General features: G+C 45.9%; 1 protein-coding gene across 2 annotated transcripts in view; it reads left to right on the forward strand.

Moving 5' to 3' along the window:
* The first annotated feature begins 958 nt into the window (after positions 1-958).
* The window catches only part of CA5A (carbonic anhydrase 5A), a 29,183-nt gene continuing 7,786 nt past the window's right edge, over positions 959-22,355 (forward strand). Inside the window, exons 1-6 of one of the 2 annotated variants that reach the window (XM_068150803.1) lie at positions 959-1,191; positions 11,292-11,489; positions 17,110-17,228; positions 18,876-18,971; positions 19,130-19,192; positions 21,474-21,629. In XM_068150803.1, coding sequence (XP_068006904.1) covers positions 1,071-1,191; positions 11,292-11,489; positions 17,110-17,228; positions 18,876-18,971; positions 19,130-19,192; positions 21,474-21,629 — 753 coding nt within the window. In that variant the 5' untranslated portion in view covers positions 959-1,070. Of the gene's footprint in view, positions 1,192-9,610; positions 9,772-11,291; positions 11,490-17,109; positions 17,229-18,875; positions 18,972-19,129; positions 19,193-21,473; positions 21,630-22,355 lie in introns of those variants that run through there. The other variant, XM_068150805.1, reaches the window with a different exon arrangement.

Below are 22,355 nucleotides of genomic sequence, written 5' to 3' on the forward strand. Positions count from 1 at the left end.
AGGAGCTGGCTTCCTGGCATACCCAGGCACCCTTTGCATCTTCATTCCCATTTGGCCTATTATAATCTGTAACATTATTAAGAAGTCTTTAGAGGATGAATTGCTTGCCTGTGTTTCTGTGCTTGGCCTGAGGAACTGCAACTCCAGAAGCTACTTGTGTCTGTGCCATTTACAGCTATGGGTGGAAGAGCAAACATTCCAAAGACAACAAAAGGATGGGATCTTTATGCAGATCTTTCACACAAGATAAAGTTACTGGAACTGCATGTGGAAATTAAAGTAACATTCTTCATGCTTTCATCGCTAAGAAACATAGGCCAGGAAAACATCTGTCTGCTCTACCCATGGGGAAATAAACAAACACTTCAGCTGGGTCAAATTGGTGTGTGAGTGGGAGAAGTAATAATGGCTCCTCATACCTCTTCCTGTTTCTAGTCTATACACAATTATGGGACGTCTAATAGCTCAGAAGAAACTCCTCAACCTGGAGGCTGCAAGGCTGTGAATACTGTATTAGGTGCTTGGAGCTACAACCTTCCCCTGCAGGAGGCTGCTACCCTTCCTGTTCTCCTGGGCAAGCCCTGTGTATCCACAAGATTTCTGTGAATTCCTCAGTTCCAGCAGTGCCAGTCCTCAGAATTGCAGCTGCTAATGACAGTCCTTAGCTATCAGTAATCAACTATACAACTATTCAGATTCAGAGCATGTGTGCTGCAAGAAATGATAAGCTATCTCTCCTTGCATACAAAAGAGTGATTTCTGCAGCCTTTTGGTGTGCCTGGAGCCAGAAGAGAAAGAACCTGGAGAGCATAATCATCAACTAGTCAGTTCCCCAAAAAAATATAGAGGCAGTAAAGAAGCCAGACCAGGGGCAAGTTGAAAATTAACTACTTGCTTAGCTCCACCTCCCCAACCAGAAAAGGGTGCTCTCAAAATTTTTCAGAACTAGGTCCCCTCATCTTGAAGCGGTATGTCCACAGGCTTTTTCTCCTCTGCTTTGTGTTGATAGGTTGCTAGACTCTGGAAAGGTCCTTTGGCTGGTGGAACTGAAGATTTTTAAGGAGACAACAATGAATAGTGTGAAGGCAAATGCATTGGTGCATTTATACAAGCAGCTGAAAGCAGTCTGGAGTCCACCAGCACGGCCCTGCAGCCTGGTCGCCTGCACCAGTAAAAGCAGGAATGCTGCATGTAAGTGTACTGCATTTTAACCCAGTAGTACTGGACACCTCTGCAAGGGAGAGGCAGAGGTACAAAGAAAGGGGAGTGAAGTGTTGATGCTCTTCTTGTCAGCTAAACAAAATGGGAAAATTGAGAATGTGGCTGAAAGATTAAAGAGTGAACAGAGTGAGATAAATTAGAGCTAGAAATACCTTATTGAATTGCATGATTTATCTCCATGTGCAGGATGAAAGCACTGTCCTTTGTTATCTCTGCTATGTTGTTAGTGTTGCTGGGTTGTTTGTCATTTTCATTTGTAACTACAATGAGGAAACAGGCTAAGCAACAAGTAATTTTCGGTGTTGTCCTGCAAGGGTTTGACTGGTTTCAATGAAAACTGTGTTTGTAAGTGTAATTCAAAGCACACAGAGCAACTTGATTTGGAGTGACTTTGAATTTAACAGACACTGCCATGTTTAATTGTGGAAAATGAGGCCTGATGGAAGTACAAACCACAAACCCCTCCAAAATGTGCTGTAAGGAGAACTACAATTAATCACCCCCTGAGCTGCAGGATACTGCTGGGAGATGTCAAAGGTGTGGTTATTTAAAGTATTTATTAACTTGTCTACAAATGAGAAGAGGCCAGCCAGAGATTGTTTGTCTACTCACCTGTCTGCAGATAATGTCAGCTGGAGCCACAGTGATTTTTTTTTACATGTAGGAAATCTTTTTGTTTGTATCTTTTTTCCCTCAGAAAGGGATTCAGCTTACTCAGTTTTCTCAATGAATAGTCAGATCCCTCCTTGAATTCTGAAGATCTGATTCCCTTCCATTTAAACTCCATCAACTGACAAATTTGGTATTGACTTAACTGATGGGAAAACAGCTGATTTTGTGGCAGATGTACACCAAAGCAGAATGGAGTCAAGCACAGGGCTTTCTGTTGAAAGCTAGAAGAGGTATTCTGTAACTTTCAGTGTTGAATAGCTCTATACTTGTAAATGCATTTTTGAAGAGGACATCAAAATAACTTCTGACATTGAGTGACCAGACCTGGTAGATCAGCTGCCAGCACACAATGTTGTACATAGTCCTAGACATGGAGGCTTTATACAGCATCTAGCACAGAAGCTTGCCTCTGCATATTGGGAGCAATTCAGAGCAGCTCTTATAAAGATGAAGGTGTTACTCTAGTTGAAATTTAGTGGAGTAAAGAGGTAAACTGGAAAAAAGCTGAGATCATTCCCCTATACTCAGCAGTGGTGAGGCCACACCTCCAATACTGAGTTCAGTTTTGGGGCTCTCACTCCAAAAAGGACAATTAGAATAAACCAAACCAAACCAGGTTGGAAGAGACCTTCAAGATCATCGTGTCCAACCAATCAACCAATCCAACCCACCCAAACAACTAACCCATGGCAAATTAGGTGCTGGCTCAGGTTGAGAGAAGGGCAGCAAAGCTGGTGAAGGGTCTGGAGAACAAGTCTTGTGAGGAGCAGCTGAAGGAGTTGATGTTGCTCAACCTGGAGAAATGGAAGCTTAAGGGAGAGACTTTCTGGCTCTCTGTAAGTCCCTGAAATGAGGTTTGAGACAGGATGAGAGGAAAGAGCCTCAAGTTGTCAGAGGAGATTTAGGCTGGATATTTGGAATCATTTCTTCCCCCAGAGGGTTGTCAAGGCCTGGACATGGTTTAGTGGTGACTTGGCAGTGCTGGGTTAACAGCTGGACTTGATGATCTTGGAGGTCTTTTCCAACCTTAATGATTGTATTTTGTGAGTCTCTCTCTAGATTCCACATGTGGTTGTGAAAGTAATTATTTTATGATCACCTATGGTCCATCAATTCCCAGTAAAGGGCTACATGATGCTCTCTCTCTTTTGCTGGGGACACGTGGAACTGTACTGAGAAACCAAAACTCAATGCCTCGTAACTCACGTTCTAGGAAGAGACCACTCAAGGCTCATCCATCCTAAGACCACTGCTGATTAACTGCAGTTGCTATCTCTCTCTTTTTACTTGCATTCCTCTTTTCAATTGCTATTTATTACTTAAATCTTTCTCCACTCCCTGACATTCACGCAGGAAATGCCAAAATAAACTGGTTCAGGAAGAGCCTATCTTTGGAACGGCTGGCTCTGGCTGCCAGTGAAGAGAGACTAGCTCTGAACAAGCCAGTCTGTGGTGGGTTCCTCCATCTGGTCTCTAGGCCCTGTACACAACACGCAGCCAAAGTGAAAACACATTCAGTTAAATTCCTCTGTTCACAGCTGACACTACAAACAGCCCTTTCAGTGAAAAAACTTGATCAGAGATATGGACTTCTAAGCTCTTGGGTAATGTCTTCAGTGTAAAGGTTTTCATTTTCCTCAGCTTTGCCTCATGTCCCTTCCCTCACCCTTCCCCACACACAGAAGTGGTCTCTTGCTGAACTGGGTGGTGATACTTTCACTCAGCAGTTACCTTGGATGTTGCCTGTGAGGTTAAACAACCCAAAGGCTGACACTTTCTAGTGCCTTTTCTGTATTCCCCGTGTGTCCTTGCAAGGATTAAAGTGCCCTTCAGTGGGAAAGAAGTGTAGAAACCTTGCTGGCATGTATGGAAACATTTCAAGTGATATGGACTGTCACAGTGGATGTCTGCACTGAGCTCTGTGGTATCACAGAGCCTGCAGTTTCAGACTCCTTTTAATCCAACAGAGAGGGACTTAGCTGTTGGCAATGGTCTTCATAAGGATTTTAAGTAGCAATAGTAGTTAAGTAGTAGTTAGTAGTAGTTAAGTAGTACCCTAGTAGTTACTGCCAGAGCAGACCTGAATGGCTTTTTTCTTCCTTATCCTTTTACAAGTTACAAGAAAAGCAGAATCCTTGGAGGGGTTTATAGAGCCTTGTGCAAGTTCAGCAATGACACACAATCCAGGTGTGCCATCTCCAGGACTGCACGTACAACTGCAGTAACTGCTCCAATTGTCCATGAGATAGCTTCTAAGCCCTCTCCATGCCAAGTTACTAAGCCTGCATGCATAATTTTAGCAAATGTTTTTATATAGAAAAGATAAAGCCTCTGTTTGCTTTACCTTGCCAACTGGAATTGCCTCCTCCTTATCTGGACTTAGCCTCAGCCACTGCCTTCTCATCCAGGCTCCTATCGCAGCCAAACATCCTGGAAGCAGAGAAAAGCTCAGCAATTCACAATCTGCCGCTGCTTTCCCGTCGAGCTTAGAGCACTCTGTCACTTACATCCCTTTGATAAAAAGCACTGGACTGTTTATCAATAAACTGGCCTACATCACAGGCCAGATCTGACATCAATTCAGCAGAACTTTCAACACCTTGTCACGATGGGCCTCAGCCAACCATCACTCTTATCCTCCAAAATCTTGATTCATACTAAAAAGCTTCAAAGAAATCAACCTATCTTGGATCTCCTCTGCAATGCTCAATCCAAGAGGCTGAAGCAGAGCCATGCTCTTTTAAAGTTTACAATGGCCCTTTGTTGAGTTTCAGGAGTAAGTTTGGTTTCATTTTTCTAATGCAGAATGTGTTGCTATGGGAAGCACCCCTGCCCAGCTGAGGACAAAACAGCCTCTGCTTCAAGCAGGTGGGGCTTCTCCACTAGTGCCACTATCCTGTCCTCCCTGTTTCACCTCAGAGCTGGGTGAAGCTTGTTTGAAAGTCCCTGTGTAAACAAATGGAAGTGCTTTGTTCAACAGGTCTTGTTTTTTAAAGATTAAACCCATAAAGAACAAAATCCACTGGTGCCAAATCATTTTACCTTCATTCGTACTTGAGAGCCACCTGAATTAATTTTCATACCCTTTAATTTTGTAGCCCCCACGGTAAGAACTCTCTCCTCCCCAGGGAGCCTCACAGGGAAAACTGAAACACTGACAAATGTTTTTGTCAATTTAAATCAAGTTTACAACAGTGCAAACTGGCAGCAAAATCCTTTCCTTTAACTGAATTTATCTTGGATTTTGACCACAGAACTGTGGCCTTCAAAATAGTTTCCTGGAAATCAAGTTATAAATCATGACAATCCAGTCATATACACACCCTGTATTTTCATTTGGGTCTTGAATCTCACCCCAAAGCTTCTGATGGTTGTGTAATGCTAAACAAATGTTGTAACAATTATTCCAAAGGGAGGGATTGCAAAAAAGGAATTGTTAAAATAACCATTTAACAATTAACTCCAAATTACAGAGAATAATCCAAAGCATTGGGACCATTTTGGTGGCTCTATACATCCAATTCAGCTGGGAAAGGTAGGAAAACCCCCCACAGTGCACATGTAAGAAAACCCCCAGTTGTATAAAATGGAACATCCCTGTGTCTGTCTGGGAGGTTTAAAACAAATCAAGCACAGACTAGGTCTGTTGGTGGCAGATCTCTCTTCACAGATGACTCATATCTTGGTCATGCTTGCTGTATTCCAGTACGGAATGGAATGGAATGGAATGGAATGGAATGGAATGGAATGGAATGGAATGGAATGGAATGGAATGGAATGGAATGGAATGGAAAGAATAGAATAGAATAGGATAGACCAGACCAGGTTGGAAGAGACCTTCAAAAGGGGCCTGACAATACCATAGAAATGCACATCAAAAAGGGAAACAACAACCAGACCTCTCCTCAGTGAGCTGATGGTAAATGAGGCAGGGAGAAGGCACAGGGTGCAAACCGCTCGCTGGCTTAATGCTCACTGTATTTGTTTAACGAATCGTAGAATGGGTTGGCTTGGAATGGACCTTAAAGATCATCTAGGTCTAACCCCCTGACATGGCCAGGGACACCTCTTACTAAACCAGATTGCTTAAGGCACCATCCAACCTGGCTTTGAGCACTTCCAAGGCTTGGAACCTCCAGAGTTTTCTCTGGGCAACCTGTTTCAGTGCCTCATCACCCTCATGAGGAAGAATTTCTTCCTAACATCTAATCTATAGCCAGCTTCTTCCAGTTTGAAGCCATCACCCCTCATCCTCTTGCTCCATGCCTTTGTAACAAGTCTCTCTCCAGCTCTCCTGTAGCCCCCTTCAAACACTGGAAAGCTGCAGTAAGGTCCCTCTGGAACCTTCTCTTCTCCAGGCTCAACAGCTTTCCCAGCCTGTCTTCATAGCAGAGGTGCTCCAGCCCTCTGATTGTCTTTGTGGCCTCCTCTGGATCTGCTCCAACTAGGTACATTTGAAAACAGACCTATCTGATGAGATTTCTATTTCTCTTTCTACCCAGATTCTGCATCACTTTATCTTATCCCATAGTAGACCAAATGCCAGATGTCTGGTTCGGGGGCTCACTGCATGCAGAAACCACTCTCAGTTCAGGAGCAAGATCACAGCTGAAGCCTCCCAGATGGTCCAGAAACGTAACCACTTTGGAAAAACACAAGAACAACAGAGAGATTGTAACTCTGGCTGCTGTTGTTCTCTCCAGCTTGCTGCATGAGAGCCACGTCTTTCTTGCATAAACCACCATCTCTAGCTGGGACATGGCCAAGGAAAAAATTCTGTTTCTGGAATGGTCCAGAAAAGAAGATTTTGGCCACACTGGCTAAATGTTTAGTTGATTAGGTGGGTTGGATGATAGGTTGAACGTGATGATCTTGAAGGTCTCTTCCAACCTGTTCTGGTCTATTCTATTCTATTCTAATTCTATTCTATTCTATTCTAATTCTATTCTAATTCTACATGCTGGGAACAAGGTTTAGGGCTTATTTTCCCTTTTGCACAGGTAGGTTTTGCACCTCTGTTTGCAGTTTCCAAAACAAACCATCTTACTACCACCAAGCTGGTATTTTGTAGGGCTTCCTTTAACTCCTTAGAGAAGAAAAGGTTTGGGGTTTGTTTGTTTGGGTTTTTTTTAATTAAATGCTACAATTTTACTGAAATGTATGCTGTGTGAGAAATAGCACCCTAAAAACTGGATGCAGATTCAGTGGATGATTCAGAAGGGGAACAGAAGTGTTGTAGGTCATATTTCTCTTTATTTTTGCACCTGAGCAGCCCACCACTTCCGAAAGCCTACGCCGTAAGAACTTCCCTTTGGTTGTGCTCTTCAGCCCACAAGGCATGACTCATTCTGTTCAGCTTAGTAGTTTGGTAACCATAATAAACTTCACATTTTCAAAATCTCACAGGATCAAATCCCTAAAAGGCTTCCTAAAGTTTGGTTATCTTAATGCTTCAGTGGAGTTTGAGGCTCGCTTTTTCCCCCCCAAGTGTTTTTATCATACAGAAAAGTGGCAGAAACCAGGTTACAGAATCATATCCTAGAATCATAGAATGATTTGGGCTGGAAAGGACCTTAAAGATAATCTGGTCCAGTCCCCCTGTCATGGGCAGGGACATCTTTCACTAGATCAGGTTGCTCAAAGTCCCATCTGACCCAGCCTTGAACAACTCCTGGGAGGTGTTACAGTCTGCAGCTGTAAGCACCTATACATGATATAGGGCATACATACATCTAAGCTGCTCAAGCTTATCAACTGTATTTAGAGAACACACAACAGAACAGAATGTGAAGGAAGGACAGCCTTGTTTTGTTAGTAGATGAACACAACCCCCAGTATCCCCTGCTTCTGAATATTAATATATAAGAAGCTATCCCTGCATTCCCTACTGCAATTAAGCTTGAGGCTCATGTGGGCTGTCCTCATGACTAGAAACTACCTGTTGCTCACAAGCAGCTTCAACATCAGACTGTGTTATAGACAGTTGCCCAACCATGATTAACAGGCTATTAAAGTGTGGTTATGCCTGAATAATGTTTATGGCCAGCAACTGCTCTCCATTTCACCCAGTACCTGCCTCTTCTCTCTAAGTTACATGAAGCTATATGTTGAGGATAGGAGATTAGCCATCCTGAAAAACATTGAGAGTCAAGCTAAGAATTCATTATGTCTGCAATTGAATCCTGCTATACAAAATAAGTAAAATCAAATTTAAACCCAGTTAAACATCCTGTTTGTCTTTCTACATCTCCTAATGACCTGTTTTCTGATCATGTAGCCACTCAAAGCAATTCACTTGCCAGATTTCAACCTCCCCTTACTCAGCTTAGGAGCAGCTTAAATATGTTATCCTTATGAATGCAATGGAAACTTCTTACACAATGTTATAAGCCTGAGCAAACACTTCTTGGTTGACTCTGGTGGAGTATCTAATCTTGTCTCCATTTCAGTAAAACATTCTCAGGGTTATGTCAGGTTCCTCATAAAAATTCAGAAATACTCATTCTAACAGGAGTAATAATAATGGTGAGGGGTTTGGAGCACAAGCCCTATGAGGAGGGGCTGAGGCAGCTGGGTTGTTTAACCTGGAGAAGAAGAGGCTCAGGGGAAGACAACTACCTGAAGGGAGGTTGTAGCCAGGTGGGAGTTGGTCTCTTCTCCCAGGTAACCAGCACCAGAACAAGAGGACACCCTTTCAAGCTGCACCAGGGGAAGTTTAGGCTGGATGTTAGGAAGAAATTCTTCACAGAAAGAGTGATTGCCCATTGGAATGTGCTGCCCAGGGAGGTGGTGGAGTCACTGGAGGTGTTTAAGAGGAGACTGGATGAGGCACTTAGTGCGACGTTTTCGTTGATAAGATGGTGTTGGGTGATAGGTTGGACTTGATGATCTCAAAGGTCTTTTCCAACCTGGTTAATTCTATTCTATTCTAACCATCCACAAAAGGTACACACAGATTTGCAACGTGATTTTAAGGGAGTAACCAAGAAAGGTGATTCAAAGCAGGCAGCAAGAGGAAGGTCAGGAGCCGAGGTGTGGTGGTGTGTTCCTGGCCACCCAACAGACCCAGCAGAAGCAAGGGTGCTTCATGTCTGTGCTTTCACTGATGCTGTCAGCTTTCTGCAGGCTTCCCTTTCTGCTTTGCTTTCCTTGCTAGCAGCTGAAGCACAGGAAAGGTGCAAGATGTAACCAATGTTTAACCAGTTTCACCAAGGCCTCCCTCAGGTGGTGTCAGAGCTACTTGAATTGGCCCTTTTTGCTGCCCTGGGGTGGGGCTGTGTTGGCCTGCAGCCTTTGGGGCAGATTCACTCAGGTAACGTGGCCGCAATGTTAACTTTTCCGTGGGACCCCACTACTCCAGGGCCACCCACGTTCCTGCGGGAGAGGGATCACCTCCCAGCCCACCTTCCGCTGTGAGAAACCCAAACCTCCCGCCGGAGCTAAACGAACCAGAGCAGAGTCACTGCTGATCCCCTGAGGTGCGCAAAGCCCCCGGGCTGTCAGTCTGAGAGGAATCACATTGGTTGTGTGAGGAACACCCTGGGACTTTCCTGGCCATACGCACCCTCAAGGGAGCGTGCTCTCTCCTCTGGAGTTGCCACAGGATACCGCCTCAGGCTGAAGGCCAGCCTCTGAGGGTAAGGCTGCCGATGCCGCCCTCCCCGCCCGCTCCCCCGAGGGCGCCATGGCAATGGCAGGGAGGGGCTGTGCCGGAAGGGGCTGTGCCGGGCTGGGCGGTGGTGCCCGACGACTCCGCGGACCGCTCCGCGATGCTGCTGCCGCTGCTGCTGCGCCGGGCTTGGGGGGCCGCTGCCTCCCGGCGGGGGACGCGACGATGCAGCCTGGGCGCCTGCTGCTCTTACCGCCTGCGAGACTGCCGTGAGTGCCGCCGCCCTCCCGCGCCGCCGCCTCGCGCGGGGCACCGCCGCCCTCAGCGGGGCACCGCCGCCCTCCCGCGCCGCCGCCTCACGCGGGGCACCGCCGCCCTCCCGCGCCGCCGCCCCACGCGCGGCACCGCCGCCCTCAGCGGGGCACCGCCGCCCTCAGCGGGGCCGCCCGGGCTCGGCCGCCTCGAGCCGCCTGAGGGGAGCAGGGCGCTGTCCCAGCCCCTTGGCCTTTCTCCTTCTCCCTCGTCCTTCCCTGGCCCTGAGGCAGCCCGCCCCAGAGCCTGCCTGAGGGGCTTGGGCAGCGGCAGCGCTCCTGTTCCGCGGTCACTTCCAGGCCCCCGAGCTGAGGAGGCTGCCGGCGCCACAGAGCTCTGTGTAGAGCAGGGGACGCCGAGCTCAGCTGGGCTGTGCCCGTGGCGGTTTCTCTGCTGAAGCATCAGGAAATGGCAGCAACAGCAGCAGGGCTATGGCACTCCTGGGCATAGTTTCGCTTGCCCACCTCGCCCTTACCTGTGTGCAGTGGCCCTGTGCAGGCCCATAAAGTTTGCCCCTTGATGTGGAAAGTGAGGGGGAAGGTGGTTTAGCCACTTCTCCCAGGAGTGGTTTGTTAAAATACTTCATTTATTGTTTCTTTCCTCTTCCAAAGGCCCGTGGGCAGACGAGTCTAATGAAGTAGCCAGTAGCACAGTGCTTTGGAGTCTCTCAGGTGGGATTCAGTGGGTAGGCAGGGGACAAAACACCTTCATCTGCAGGTCAGGTGATGTTGGGGAGAGCAGGTGAAGAGGTGCTTCTTGTCCACACAGATCTTGGTTCTGGTTTTAAGTGGCATAAACTCATATGAAAGCTATAATCATGCATCTGTGTTGGTTGTGCCAGCTTGAGATGCCCAAGCTGCCCTCAAAATCGGTAGTTTGGGATTTTACAGGTGTAAGCTGAAGTGGTAGGACAGGTTAGGTACTTGCCTGAAGTAGTCAGTATTGGTATGAGTGCTTCAGGAGTGGTGTAACCCCTAGGCGCTGTGGGCAAAAGCCACCATTGCAGCAGTGGTGTAATCCCTGAGCACACACAGGTGAAAGGCTGGCACCTTTGACAGACTTCTTGCTTTGTTGTGGGAGTTGTCCTGTGTCTGGTACCATCTGACATCAGCCGACGGCCTGTGAGGAAATCTGAAGTGGTGTGAGGAGACTGGCAAACTTGTAAAAATAAAAGCTGCTTTAAAATCACCTGGTAATAGCAAGAAGACACATTTCTGACGGGTGAGGGGGCAGAACTGCTTTGGAAAGCATTTTGAAAACACAAAAAAGGTATCAACCCAGTTTTAAGGCAAACTGCTGCACTTCCCTGTGCAGCTCTGAGTCATGCAACTGGAATGTATTATTATTTTACTTGTCATCAGCTGACTTGAATTAGCTTTTGGAGCCAATATGCCAAAGCATCTTCTCTTGCCAAAAAGTTCTGAAGCATTTAGTTGGAAGTTCTGTATCATGCATGACTCTGTTCTTCATCTTCCAGTGCATCCCCTTTGGCAGAGTCCGCTCACGATTCCGGGGGGCACCCGGCAGTCTCCTATCAACATCGAGTGGAGAGACAGCGTTTACGACCCCTTTCTGAAGCCCCTGAAGATCAGCTACGACCCAACGACGTGCCTTCACATCTGGAACAACGGGTATTCCTTCCTGGTTGAGTTTGATGATTCTACTGATAGATCAAGTAAGCAAAACTCCTTAAAAAATAAAGGAAAAAAAAAGGTCTATTTAATGTCCTCTGCATGCTGAGAGAGGAGAAAGGTTTGTGTGACGTGAAACCTCAGGAGAATTGATGAAGAGGGATGTATGGTAGAGGAACGCTTCGGGTAAAAGAGACTTTATGAGCATTGGAATTGGCCATGGCAGCTCCATGCAGAGCTACAGGCTGGGGTCAGAGTGGCTGGAGAGCTGCCAAACAGAGGGACCTGGGGGTGCTGGTTGACAGCCACCTAAACATGAGCCAGCAGTGTGCCCAGGTGGCCAAGAAGGCCAATGGCATCCTGGCCTGCATTAGGAATAGTGTGGCTAGCAGGAGCAGGGAAGTCATTGTGCCCTTGTACTCTGCATTGGTTAGGCCACACCTTGAGTCCTGTGTCCAGTTCTGGGCCCCTCAGTTTAGGAAGGACATTGAAACACTTGAACGTGTCCAGAGAAGGGCAATGAGGCTGTGGAGAAGCCTTGAGCGCAAGCCCTATGAGTGGAGGCTGAGGGAGCTGGGGTTGTTCAGCCGGGAGAAGAGGAGGCTCAGGGGTGACCTCATTGCTGTCTACAACTACCTGAAAAGTGGTTGTAGCCAGGAGGGGTTGGTCTCTTCTCCCAGGCAACCAGCACCAGAACAAGAGGACACAGTCTCAAGCTGCACCAGGGGAAGTTTAGGCTGGAGGTGAGGAGAAAGTTCTTCACTGAGAGAGTTGTTAGCCTTTGGAATGTGCTGCCCGGGGAAGTGGTGGAGTCACCATCCCTGGAGGTGTTCAAGAGGGAATTGGATGTGGCACTTGGTGCCATGGTCTAGTCATGAGGTCTGTGGTGACAGGTTGGACTCGATCTTTGAGGTCTCTTCCAACCTTAGTGATACTGTGACTATACTGTGACTGTAATGCAGAAGGTCTACCTCCCATTTCCCACGTGTTTTTTATCATGGGCCTGTTGTGCAAATCTTCATTTGTAGGTTGGAACTTACTCTTACTGCACAAGTCTTAATGCCCTTCCTTTTGATTAGGTGTTGTAATGTCGTGGCTTTGTCTACCTGAGTCAATCTTTAGTCACATTTCTATCTACTTAATTTTAAATGAGATTCCATCATTGCACATTAATAATCTGCCTCTTATCTCTTTTCGTGGCGTTAACAGATCTGTTTAATGCCTTTCAGATAATCAGCAGCAAAATGACTTTCAGGAGGAAAGCATACACACTTATCTGAGTAAGCTTTGGAGAGAGAAATAATTCTGAGCTGCCACCACAGGCAGCAAGGTGCCTGTGTGCCTCTTGCTTTAGTAGAAGCAGGAGTCCATGCATGTGAAATCCAATTATGTGTTCCAGCAGTTTGTTGTGAATAAGTGCACTGACCTGAGCAGCTGAGTTTTTTTCCCAAGTGCTTAATAGAGTCAAGTGACTTAAGATATTGCTACCCAATTCCAGATCTCCTGTCTGTTGCTCCTTTAAAAAGTTGAGGAAGGACAGGTGTGGGGCTGACTTGTTCCTGATACAGGCTGACTTGCAGGCAAGCAGCTCTGCAGAGAAGGACCTGGGACAACACATGCCTGTGACCCAGCAGTGTGCCTTCATGGCCCAAAAGACCAATGGTCTCCTGGAGTGCATGAAGAAATGTGTAGCCAGGAGGTCAGAAGCTGTACTCTGCCTTAGTGAGGCCACGTGTGGAGTACTGGGTCTGTTTCTGAGCTCCCCAGTTCAAGAGGGACAAGGAACTATTGGAGACCGTCCAGTAGAGGCTACAAAGATGCTGAGGTTACTGGAGAAGAGTAGCCTGAGAGGGGATTGTCTCAATACTCAGCAAGAGTTAAAGGGTGTGGCGTAAGAGGAGAGGAGCAGACTGTTGCCAGTGGTGTGCAGCAATAGAGAATAGGCAACAAATTGGAACCCAGGAGGTTCTGTGTGAAGTTGAGGAGAATCTTTGCTGTGAAAGTGCTGGAGCCCTGGGGTAAGCTGCCCAGAGAGGCTGTGAATTCTCTTTCTCTGGAGAGATTCCAAGCCCACCTGGACATTGTGATCCTGGGTAGCCAGCTCTGGGTGACCCTGCTTCTGCAGGGGGACTGGACTAGACCTCTCCAGAGGTCCCTTCCAACCACCACCATGCTGTGATTCTGTAGTTTACCAAAGGTATGTAGAAAGAAGGTATTGCTTAAAGGCAGGTGGACTGGTATTAGCTGAATTATGTACTTCACAATACCTGTGACTGTGGTGATTGCTCAACTTCTCCTGGAGGGAAAAGTTGAGGGACCTTGGGCAAGTTTGATCTTGTTTGATTAAAGTAATCTGTGCTTAATCTGTCTGCTTATGGTGAGAGGTGCTAGATCTTCATAGGGATGTACTGACACACTTGGGAAGCTTTCAGCCTGCCAATAAACAAATGCTTTGTCTCCACAGCACTAAGATTTTTCATTGTTTGCAAAGAGGCTGATAAAAAAATGGAGCAAAAATGGCAGTGGTGGAATGCCTGGAGCTTCCAGGGCCTTGTGTGACATTATGGGAGTTTGTGTTTGTGTTTATTGTTCACTCAGAATATCTGCATCCAACCCAGGAATGTTTCTGCCCCTGTCCATTTGAGTGTTGTGATATGTGAGGAGGAAACCAAGTTGCACCCTGCTGTATTAGCAGTACAAACTGTTACTGCTTTGGTGGGGTGGGATGGAGATACCACTTCTTAGCTCATCAGTCATTTTAGCTTGCTAACTTTAGATTGATTTTGCTTTTTAACACTCTAACTTTATGCAGCCACACCCCACTGTCTGCTGAGGATGTGTTAATGAGAACAGTTTGATGGGTAACAAAGTAATTGCACGTTCCTGCCTGAGTTGATGTAAAGGAGAGGGATTGTCTGCAGGGGATTAAGGAAAAGACAATATTTAAATACACAGGGACAGGTTTTGTGACACAGGCAAGCATGGAATCATCAGAACTGTCAGTTGGAGGGGTGCTGGTCTTTCAGAGGTTGCCTCTTCGGCTCTGAAAGGCCTTGCATGCTTCATCTGTAAGACTGACCAGGAAAACCTCTTAAGTGTGAGCATTCTTGCTGCCTCTTTCTGCCTTTTCATCACTCATCTTCCTCGAATGAATTCAGGTCAGTGAAGGATGATGGCTGATGAAAGGTGCCACTGAACTGACAGGGACAGGGCTCCAAAATGACAGACTGAGAAAGATCAGACAACAGGGTGTTGCTGTGTAAATGTCCAGGTTTTCAAGTACTTGCCTCTCTCCTCCACCTTTTTACTGTTGCTATTTCTGGTTTTTCTTTCTGCCAGCTTTTTGTCTAACAATAATAGAAATCCAGAGAAGGAAGCTTATGAATAAACAAACAAAAAAGCAAGACAACTGAAACAGAGGAGGAAAAAGACAAAAATGAAACATGTGTCTGCAACAGACAAAAATGGTCAGCTCCTGAGAGGGGGAAAACAAGATGAAGGTAGTGCTGCCATGGGGTGCTTGCTTATGAGCAGAGCAGGAGGATGAAGAAGAATAAGGGTGTGGGGAAGGTATGTACAGAATGTGGTCCTGTCTGTGTGCATGAATGCCATCTGCTGCAAGTCTGAAACACAACTAAGAGCTACAATGAAAACCTGATACCATTCTTTTGGTCGGTTGGCCTTAGAGTCCCTTTAAAGTTCTGTTTCATTTGCAAATTATCCAGGCTGGTAAACAGAGAGAACATGAAATGGCCAAAAATGTTTGTAATCTCCTGTGTGTTTCTTATCACTTTCCAGGGTCCTCTGTAGGAACCTGATTTCCTACATTTTTGTGTCTGTGCCTGACCATACTCAGGAGGCAAACATTCCAGTCAGTGTCATCAACGTAATCACTTGGAGGTTTGCATCATCACATAGTCAGGATTGGATAGTGTTAGAACCCAGAACCTTTAATCCTGTAAAACCTTGCAGTGGGGGCCACACCTTCACCCCATCCCTCAAAATTCCATCTCTTTTGTTGTGCTGGTCAGTGTTGCATTTAAGCTAGGAGCTCAGCAGCAGGGGGGGAAGTTAGTTAAATGCCAGTTTGCTTGGCTTGTTCTAACTTAGTCTTTCTCTCACAAGCAGGCCTTTCTAGTTAGTTGCAAAACTGTTGGCTGGCTTTCAGGGTAAAAGAGAAAAGACAAGAAAAAGCTCTTTATGCCTCTCATTGTTTTCTCCTTAGCACTAAAGTGATTAGATCCTATTCAGAAGTAGTGGTGGGATTATGTCCTTCGTACAGTGGTTCATTGAACTATTTAACCATGAGGTACAGTTCAGTAAAACCCAGCAAATGGGTTTCTACTGCTGCATGTTTGTTGATAGCCCTTCAGAGGTGATTATGGCCTCTCATTTACCAGATGCTGTGATGTTAAATAGTGAGAAGACTTTGCAGGATGCTCCTGGTTCCATTAGGAGGAAATTAGTAAGACCCAACAGTGTGCAGAAAGCTAGGCAAACACTCTCATCAAAATGGTGAGAGAAGTCTTCTGAAATCAGGAGAGCAGACTGTTTCCCTGGCTACAAAGAGCATTGTGGCCTTTCAGTATTCAGAGGCCTATGAAAAAGGTTAGGACAGACTTTTAGCAGAGCCTGTAGTGACAGGATGAAGGGTGATGAGTTTAAAAGAGGGAGATTTGGACTGGATAGAAGGAAGACATTTTGTGCACTGAGGTTGGTGAGACACTGGCTCTGTTGCCCAGAGAGGTGGGAGATGCCCCACCCCTGGAACCATTGCAGGTCAGGTTCTTTGAGGCTCTGAGCAACCTGCTCTAGTTGCAAATATCCCTGCTCCCTGCAGAGGGGCTGCCTTTAAATGGTCCCTTTCCAACCTAAACCATTCCATGGTTCTACAAGAGCCTCCAGAAATGGAGAATCTTTCCCTTAGGCAGGCTGTATGTTTAGATACTCTGTGGGCTACAGTTTGAGCAGTTTAGAGTAGCCACAGTATGAGCATATTTCTGGCTCTACTGTTACCATCAATTAAGCAGGCTGAGAGCTGTGTTAAAGCAGAATAACATGTTTGGATCTTTGTAACTTGGGGGGGGGAGGGGAAGAGAGAAAAATTGAACCTTGGACACAGTTTGCTGATTTTTCTGGCAAACTTTGATTGTTGAAGTCTTGTTGTGGAAGTTTCAGTGTTTTTCATGTGGAGGTTATGCTGGGATGTCATGCATTAATTCCTTTGTCATCACTCATTATTTCTTCTGGTAAGGCCCTTCTCATATACCTGCTCTGGGAGAAGAGTGTAGAACATGACACATAATCACCACAGCTCTGCCAAACTTGATGTGAATGGGGGGGTGAAAAAAAATCTCCTGAGGAGAGATGGATGAGGGGGACTGTTTAACTTATCTTCAGTTTGATAGCTATCTTCAATTTGCTGTAGCTGATTCACACTGCAGGGAAAAGCAGTGATGTGTTTGCTTGGACAGCTTTGTCAAAGCAAAGTGTAAAAGTAGCTGAGCCACAGGGGGACTGTTTCACTGAAGATAGTTGCTCCACTCAATCTTACTGTATTTTTTTTTGCTGGGCAAATTCATTTCAAGAAGGATCTTGCTGTGCTGCTTGTGTGGACAATTCTCTGTTTCTATACTAAATGGTGTGTCTTGTTCTGTTTTGTAGCAATCGTTGGAGGCCCCTTGGAAAACCAATACAGGCTAAAGCAGTTCCACTTCCACTGGGGAGCTCTAAATGACTGGGGTTCAGAGCACACAGTTGACAACAAATTTTATCCAGCAGAGGTACGAGAGAAAACTCTGAAGGAGGCTAGTGTTTGTGGGGACTGGAGGCTAGATCTTGGGCTGTCTGTGCTGGAAAACTCCCAGTGTGAGGAGCTGCAGCTTAGAATTAATGATCAGACCAGATTGGTTCACAGCTCATCTCCTGTTTTATTAGTGAGTTCACATTCACTGTGTTTTCTGGAGAAGAACACAATCTTAAAACTGACCATTGGCCCCACTACTGAAAGCTTCAGGAGTATTTTCTTCTCCCTGGATGTCCCCAGACAAGCCAGTGGCAGGCAGCAAAATACCGTTGCTATTCCAGCCCTGGATGGATGGTGTGGCCCAACTCTGCTTGTCCTTCCTCCTTTTAAAGGGGAAAGCAGAGTGAGGGCACAGAGTGAGTCAAGTCTTAAGATCCAGGTGTGGATCAGGTGAACAGCAGGTACTGAGCTAAATGTGTAAGATTAGATTTCAACTTCAAACAAATGAAGTGCTTTATCTCCAAGCTGCAGCAAGGTAGTAGTTCAGATGAGGACCAGGAGTGCAGTGCACAGGCTGCATCTTGGCTGCTGTCTCATACACCTCCAAATCTCCCAGGCCTTACTGCTTTAAAATCACCTTGTTTATTACTAGTAAATGCTTGCAGAGAAAGAAAGATGATGTTAAATACTCTTCAGTGAATGTCTTTGAAGAGGAAATGGAAGATTACTTAATTCCCACACTCATACTTGTAACTCAAGAAGTCCTGGTTACCTTGTATACAATAACCTCCCTCTGTGTGTGACCCTGGAGCCTCAGGTCTTGTGTGTGTGATCCCAGAGCCTTGGCTAATGTTAGAAAGCTTATTCCAGTTATCAACAATATTTTGTGTGTGTGTGTTTCTGAAATCTGTGAATAATGCACAGCAGAATTAGTGTGATTGTCATCATCCCTTTATAGTCTATTTTCAATTCTTAGGCTGTTACTAAAGTAGCAAAACCTTGGTGATTAAGTGCAAAGGCAGCAAAAGTCAGTAAAAAGGATGGAGCCAGCAGGGGAAAAAATACAGATTAAGTTGCTGAGGGAGGAAAATAAACCAGAAGGGGAACACAGTTACATGCCAGAGATGGGGAATCTGAAAAACGATCAGTGCTTGGTTTTGAGAAGATGTTAATCACCTGTTAATGTGTTCATAATGCTGCCTGCCAGCTTGGCAAGACTGTTTTGGGGCTGGGGATGGCTATTTAATGCACAACCTCCCCCCTCAGTGGAATGCTTGTCTCAGACTGCAAGCAGAGCATGGGGAGCTTCTGTTCTGTGCAGGAGAATGTTCTTTAGCAGAATAGCACGCTCTGTTCCTCCTGTTGGGAGCTGGAAGGGTCCTTCAGTTCCAGGTGCACTAAGCTTGTTTTGTGCAAATTTTAACTAGCACAAAACTGCTGTAATCAGTCTCTCACAGACAAAATGCCTTTCATGTGTGAAATACCACAGGGGGGTGGGGGGCTGGGGTGTGGCTCTACCACCGTTTTCCAGTAACATTTTGCTCCTTGTTGTTCTGGAGTATGATTTCTGAGGTGTCTCAAAACTGCCAAGGAGCAAATGTAGCAAAGATCGACAGTCGTGCTTGTTGCTGTCATTCCTGTGCTCTGTGTGTGTGTGTTGGTTTCTCACTCATTTCTCTTTCAGTTGCATTTAGTACACTGGAATGCTGTTGTGTACCCCAATTTCGAAGAAGCTGTAATGGAAGGCAACGGTTTGGCTGTCATTGGAGTGTTTTTAAAGGTAATTTCACTCTGTGCAGCAAGCTGCAATGATGCCTTCTGATCTTGTTAAAACCAAGTTAGGACAAAATACCTCTAGACTGTTGTTGTTTTGAAAAAGTTCTGATTAATGCAGATTGTCAACTTAATGATTCTCTAACTCCCACCCATCTTCTGCAGCTAGGAGCACACCATGAAGGGCTGCAGACACTGGTTGATGCCTTGCCAGCAATTAAGCACAAAGTAAGTACTTTTTGTGTCCCACCAGCTATCACTCAGCATAATTAATGCAGTCATTCAACAGGCAGAATATTCTGAGAACAGCAAAACCCTAAGAAATCCTTTCTGCCTCAAAGGAGGTGTTCAAGAGGGGATTGGACGTGGCACTTGGTGCCATGGTCTAGTCATGGGGTCTGTGGTGACAGGTTGGACTCGATGATCCTCAAGGTCTCTTCCAACCTTGGTGATACTGTGATAAAATGCCAGTAGGGGCCTGATTGACACCTTGGGTGAATTGTTGATTATGCTGGAGCTGGGAAACTAGTTTTTAAGGAGGGCTTCTATGCTTTAAACTTTCAAAACCCTCTTGTTTTAGGAAATTGGTGCTTTTGAGGATAGGGTAGGATAGGGTAGGATAGGGTAGGATAAACCAGGTTGGAAGAGACCTTCAAGATCATCGTGTCCAACCCACCAACCAATCCAACCCACCTAAACAACTAAACCATGGCACCAAGCAGCTTGTATCCCCTGAGAAAAGCATACCCATGCCCTATGTTTGCCCTCACTTGAAGTCTGCCCTTCTGCCTCTCTGAAAAGAGATGCCCCTGTGTGAGTTTTTGTGTGTTAACTGTAAGGAGCTCTCTCTGCTGTGTAAAGTGGTGGTTTGTTTCTTGGGGAATTAAGGCTTTCTTCTTTTGGTCTGCTTTTTGAGGTGGAGATTATTGTTTACTTGTCATCGTTTTTAACCACTAAATTTTCTGCTGGGGAATGGGGAATTCCTTCCTAGCTGATTGCTGACTTCTGCCAGGAGAGGGAGTGCTGTCTCTGGGAGTGCTCAGAAGCAGCTCCTCCTCCAGGTGCCTCTATCTTTTTGAAGGTATGCACACAAAAAATACACCCTGAGAATTTTGCTGCCTTGTGAGCACATCCAGATGCAGTTGCTGTGACATCATTTATCACAGTAAGGACTTTTAAAATCCAAATAAAATAAATGTTTATGGCAGTGCAGTGAAAATTCTTCTATGTATTGGTCAGCAGCTGGCTGAAGATGAACCAGTGTGTCACAGGTGAATCATAAATATTGTGAGCACCAGGACTAGGCCAGGGATTGTCCACCTGTACTCAACAGTGGTGAGGCCAGGTCTTGAGTACTGAGTTCAGTTTTGGGCCCCTCACTCCAAGAAGGACAATGAGGTGCTGGAAGGAGTCCACACAAGGGCAATGAAACTGGTGAAGGGTCTGGAAAACACATCTTGTGAGGAGCAGCTGAGGGACCTGGGGATTGCTCAGCCTGGAGAAAAGGAGGCTTAGGGAAGACCACCTGGCTCTCTACAACTCCCTGAAAGGAGGTTGGAGCCAGGTGGGGATCAGTCTCTTCTCCCTAGTAACAAGTGATAGGATAGGAGGAAACAGCCTTAAGTTGTCAGGGGAGGTTTAGGTTGAACATGAGGAGCAATTTATTCTCTGAAAGGGTTGTCAAGGCCTGGCCCTGGCTGCCCAGGGCTGTGGTGGAGTCCCCATCCCTGGAAGGGTTTAAAAGATGTGGGTGTGATGCTGAGGGACAAGTTTTAGCAGACAACTTAGTGTTAACACTTGGACTTGGTGACCTTAAAGGACTTCTCCAGCCTGAGTGATTCTGTTAATTGCTCACTTTCAGTGGGAAACCAATAAAACCTGCCTAAGGAAAAGCAGGCTCTTCCTTCCCTGCAGTGCAGATATATCCTGGAAGTGCCCCAGAAGTGAAATGTTTGTGTAGGAAATCTCTGAAGCTCCTATGTGCTGTCTGTTACCTCATTTGTGGGAGTTCAGGTTCTGGAGGCTTGTGATTTAAGTAACATTTTAGTCCTCTCCCCTCTCCCTGCTGCCTCAAATCACGTGGTGTACAGCAAAAGCACTATTGTTTGCAGTCTGTTAAGGGTATCTGGCACAGCTACCTTGAACTTATTCCACCATTTATTCTCCTTTTCCTGTTTGCTTCCAGCTCCCACAAAGACATAGTCAGTTGCTCCTTCACACTCCTTGTTGTTTTTTTTCCTTCTGCACTGGATTCCTGGTGGCTTGGGGAGGGGGAAGCTGCTCAATAACTCTCTCTCATGCTTTAAATCCAGCTTAAGAGTTTTGTACAAGTTTTTGGGAGGGGTTAAATTACTGCTTTCTGTAGATCATTATCGATACTCACAGCAGCTCTAAACCATACAGGCTTTAATCTCATCATGAAGATCTTGTATTAATCTTCTGTCATTCTTTTTCTCAAGTTAAAACTTGTGAAAATAATTGATTGATTTTTCTTCTCCCTGGGGTTTAGGATGCTGTCATCGAGTTTGATGTCTTTGATCCCACCTGCCTGTTGCCTTCATGCCCTGATTATTGGACTTATGCAGGCTCTCTGACTACTCCCCCACTTACTGAATCAGTCACATGGATTATTAAGAAGAAGCCAATAGAGGTTGATGAGGATCAGGTAAATCTTCCACTTGCTTTTCAGCTCATGATGTCTTTGTTTCGCTGCTGCCGTGGAGGGGAAGGGGGAGGAGGTTGGACCCAGGTGGGTGTTGGTCTGTTCTCCCAAGCAGCAAGTGACAGGATGAGCTGAAACAGCTTCAGGCTGTGCCAGGAGAGGTTTAGGTTGGGTAGCATGAGCAAATTTCTTCCTCAAAAGGGTTGTCAAGCCCTGGAACAGACTGCCCAGGGCAGTGGTGGAATCTCCATCCCTGGAGTTATTTAAAAGCCTTTTATAGATGTGGTGCTGAGGGACATGGTTTGGTAGTGGATTCAGCAGTGTTAGGTTAAGGGATAGGCTCCAGGATTTGGTAGTGGGTTCAGCAGTGTTAGGTTAAGGGACAGGCTCCATGATTTGGTAGTGGATTCAGCAGTGTTAGGTTAAGGGACAGGCTCCATGATTTGGTAGTGGATTCAGCAGTGTTAGGTTAAGGGATAGGCTCCAGGATTTGGTAGTGGATTGAGCAGTGTTAGGTTAAGGGACAGGCTCCAGGATTTGGTAGTGGGTTCAGCAGTGTTAGGTTAAGGGGTAGGCTCCATGATTTGAAAGCTGGAGATAAGTGGCTGCTTCACAGGCAGTGTTTGTTTGGAGAGGAATCCTGACATTAACAGCTAATACTGAAAGACTTAAGACCTCTTCAGTAAGCACTTAAAGATGCTTCCCCAGCTCTCCCACAGAGTTTTATCT

This window comes from Melanerpes formicivorus, unplaced genomic scaffold (genome assembly GCF_026170545.1).
Source record: "Melanerpes formicivorus ecotype bairdi unplaced genomic scaffold, bMelFor1.0.p_v2 SCAF_20, whole genome shotgun sequence".
NCBI classification, from domain to species: Eukaryota; Metazoa; Chordata; class Aves; order Piciformes; family Picidae; genus Melanerpes; species Melanerpes formicivorus.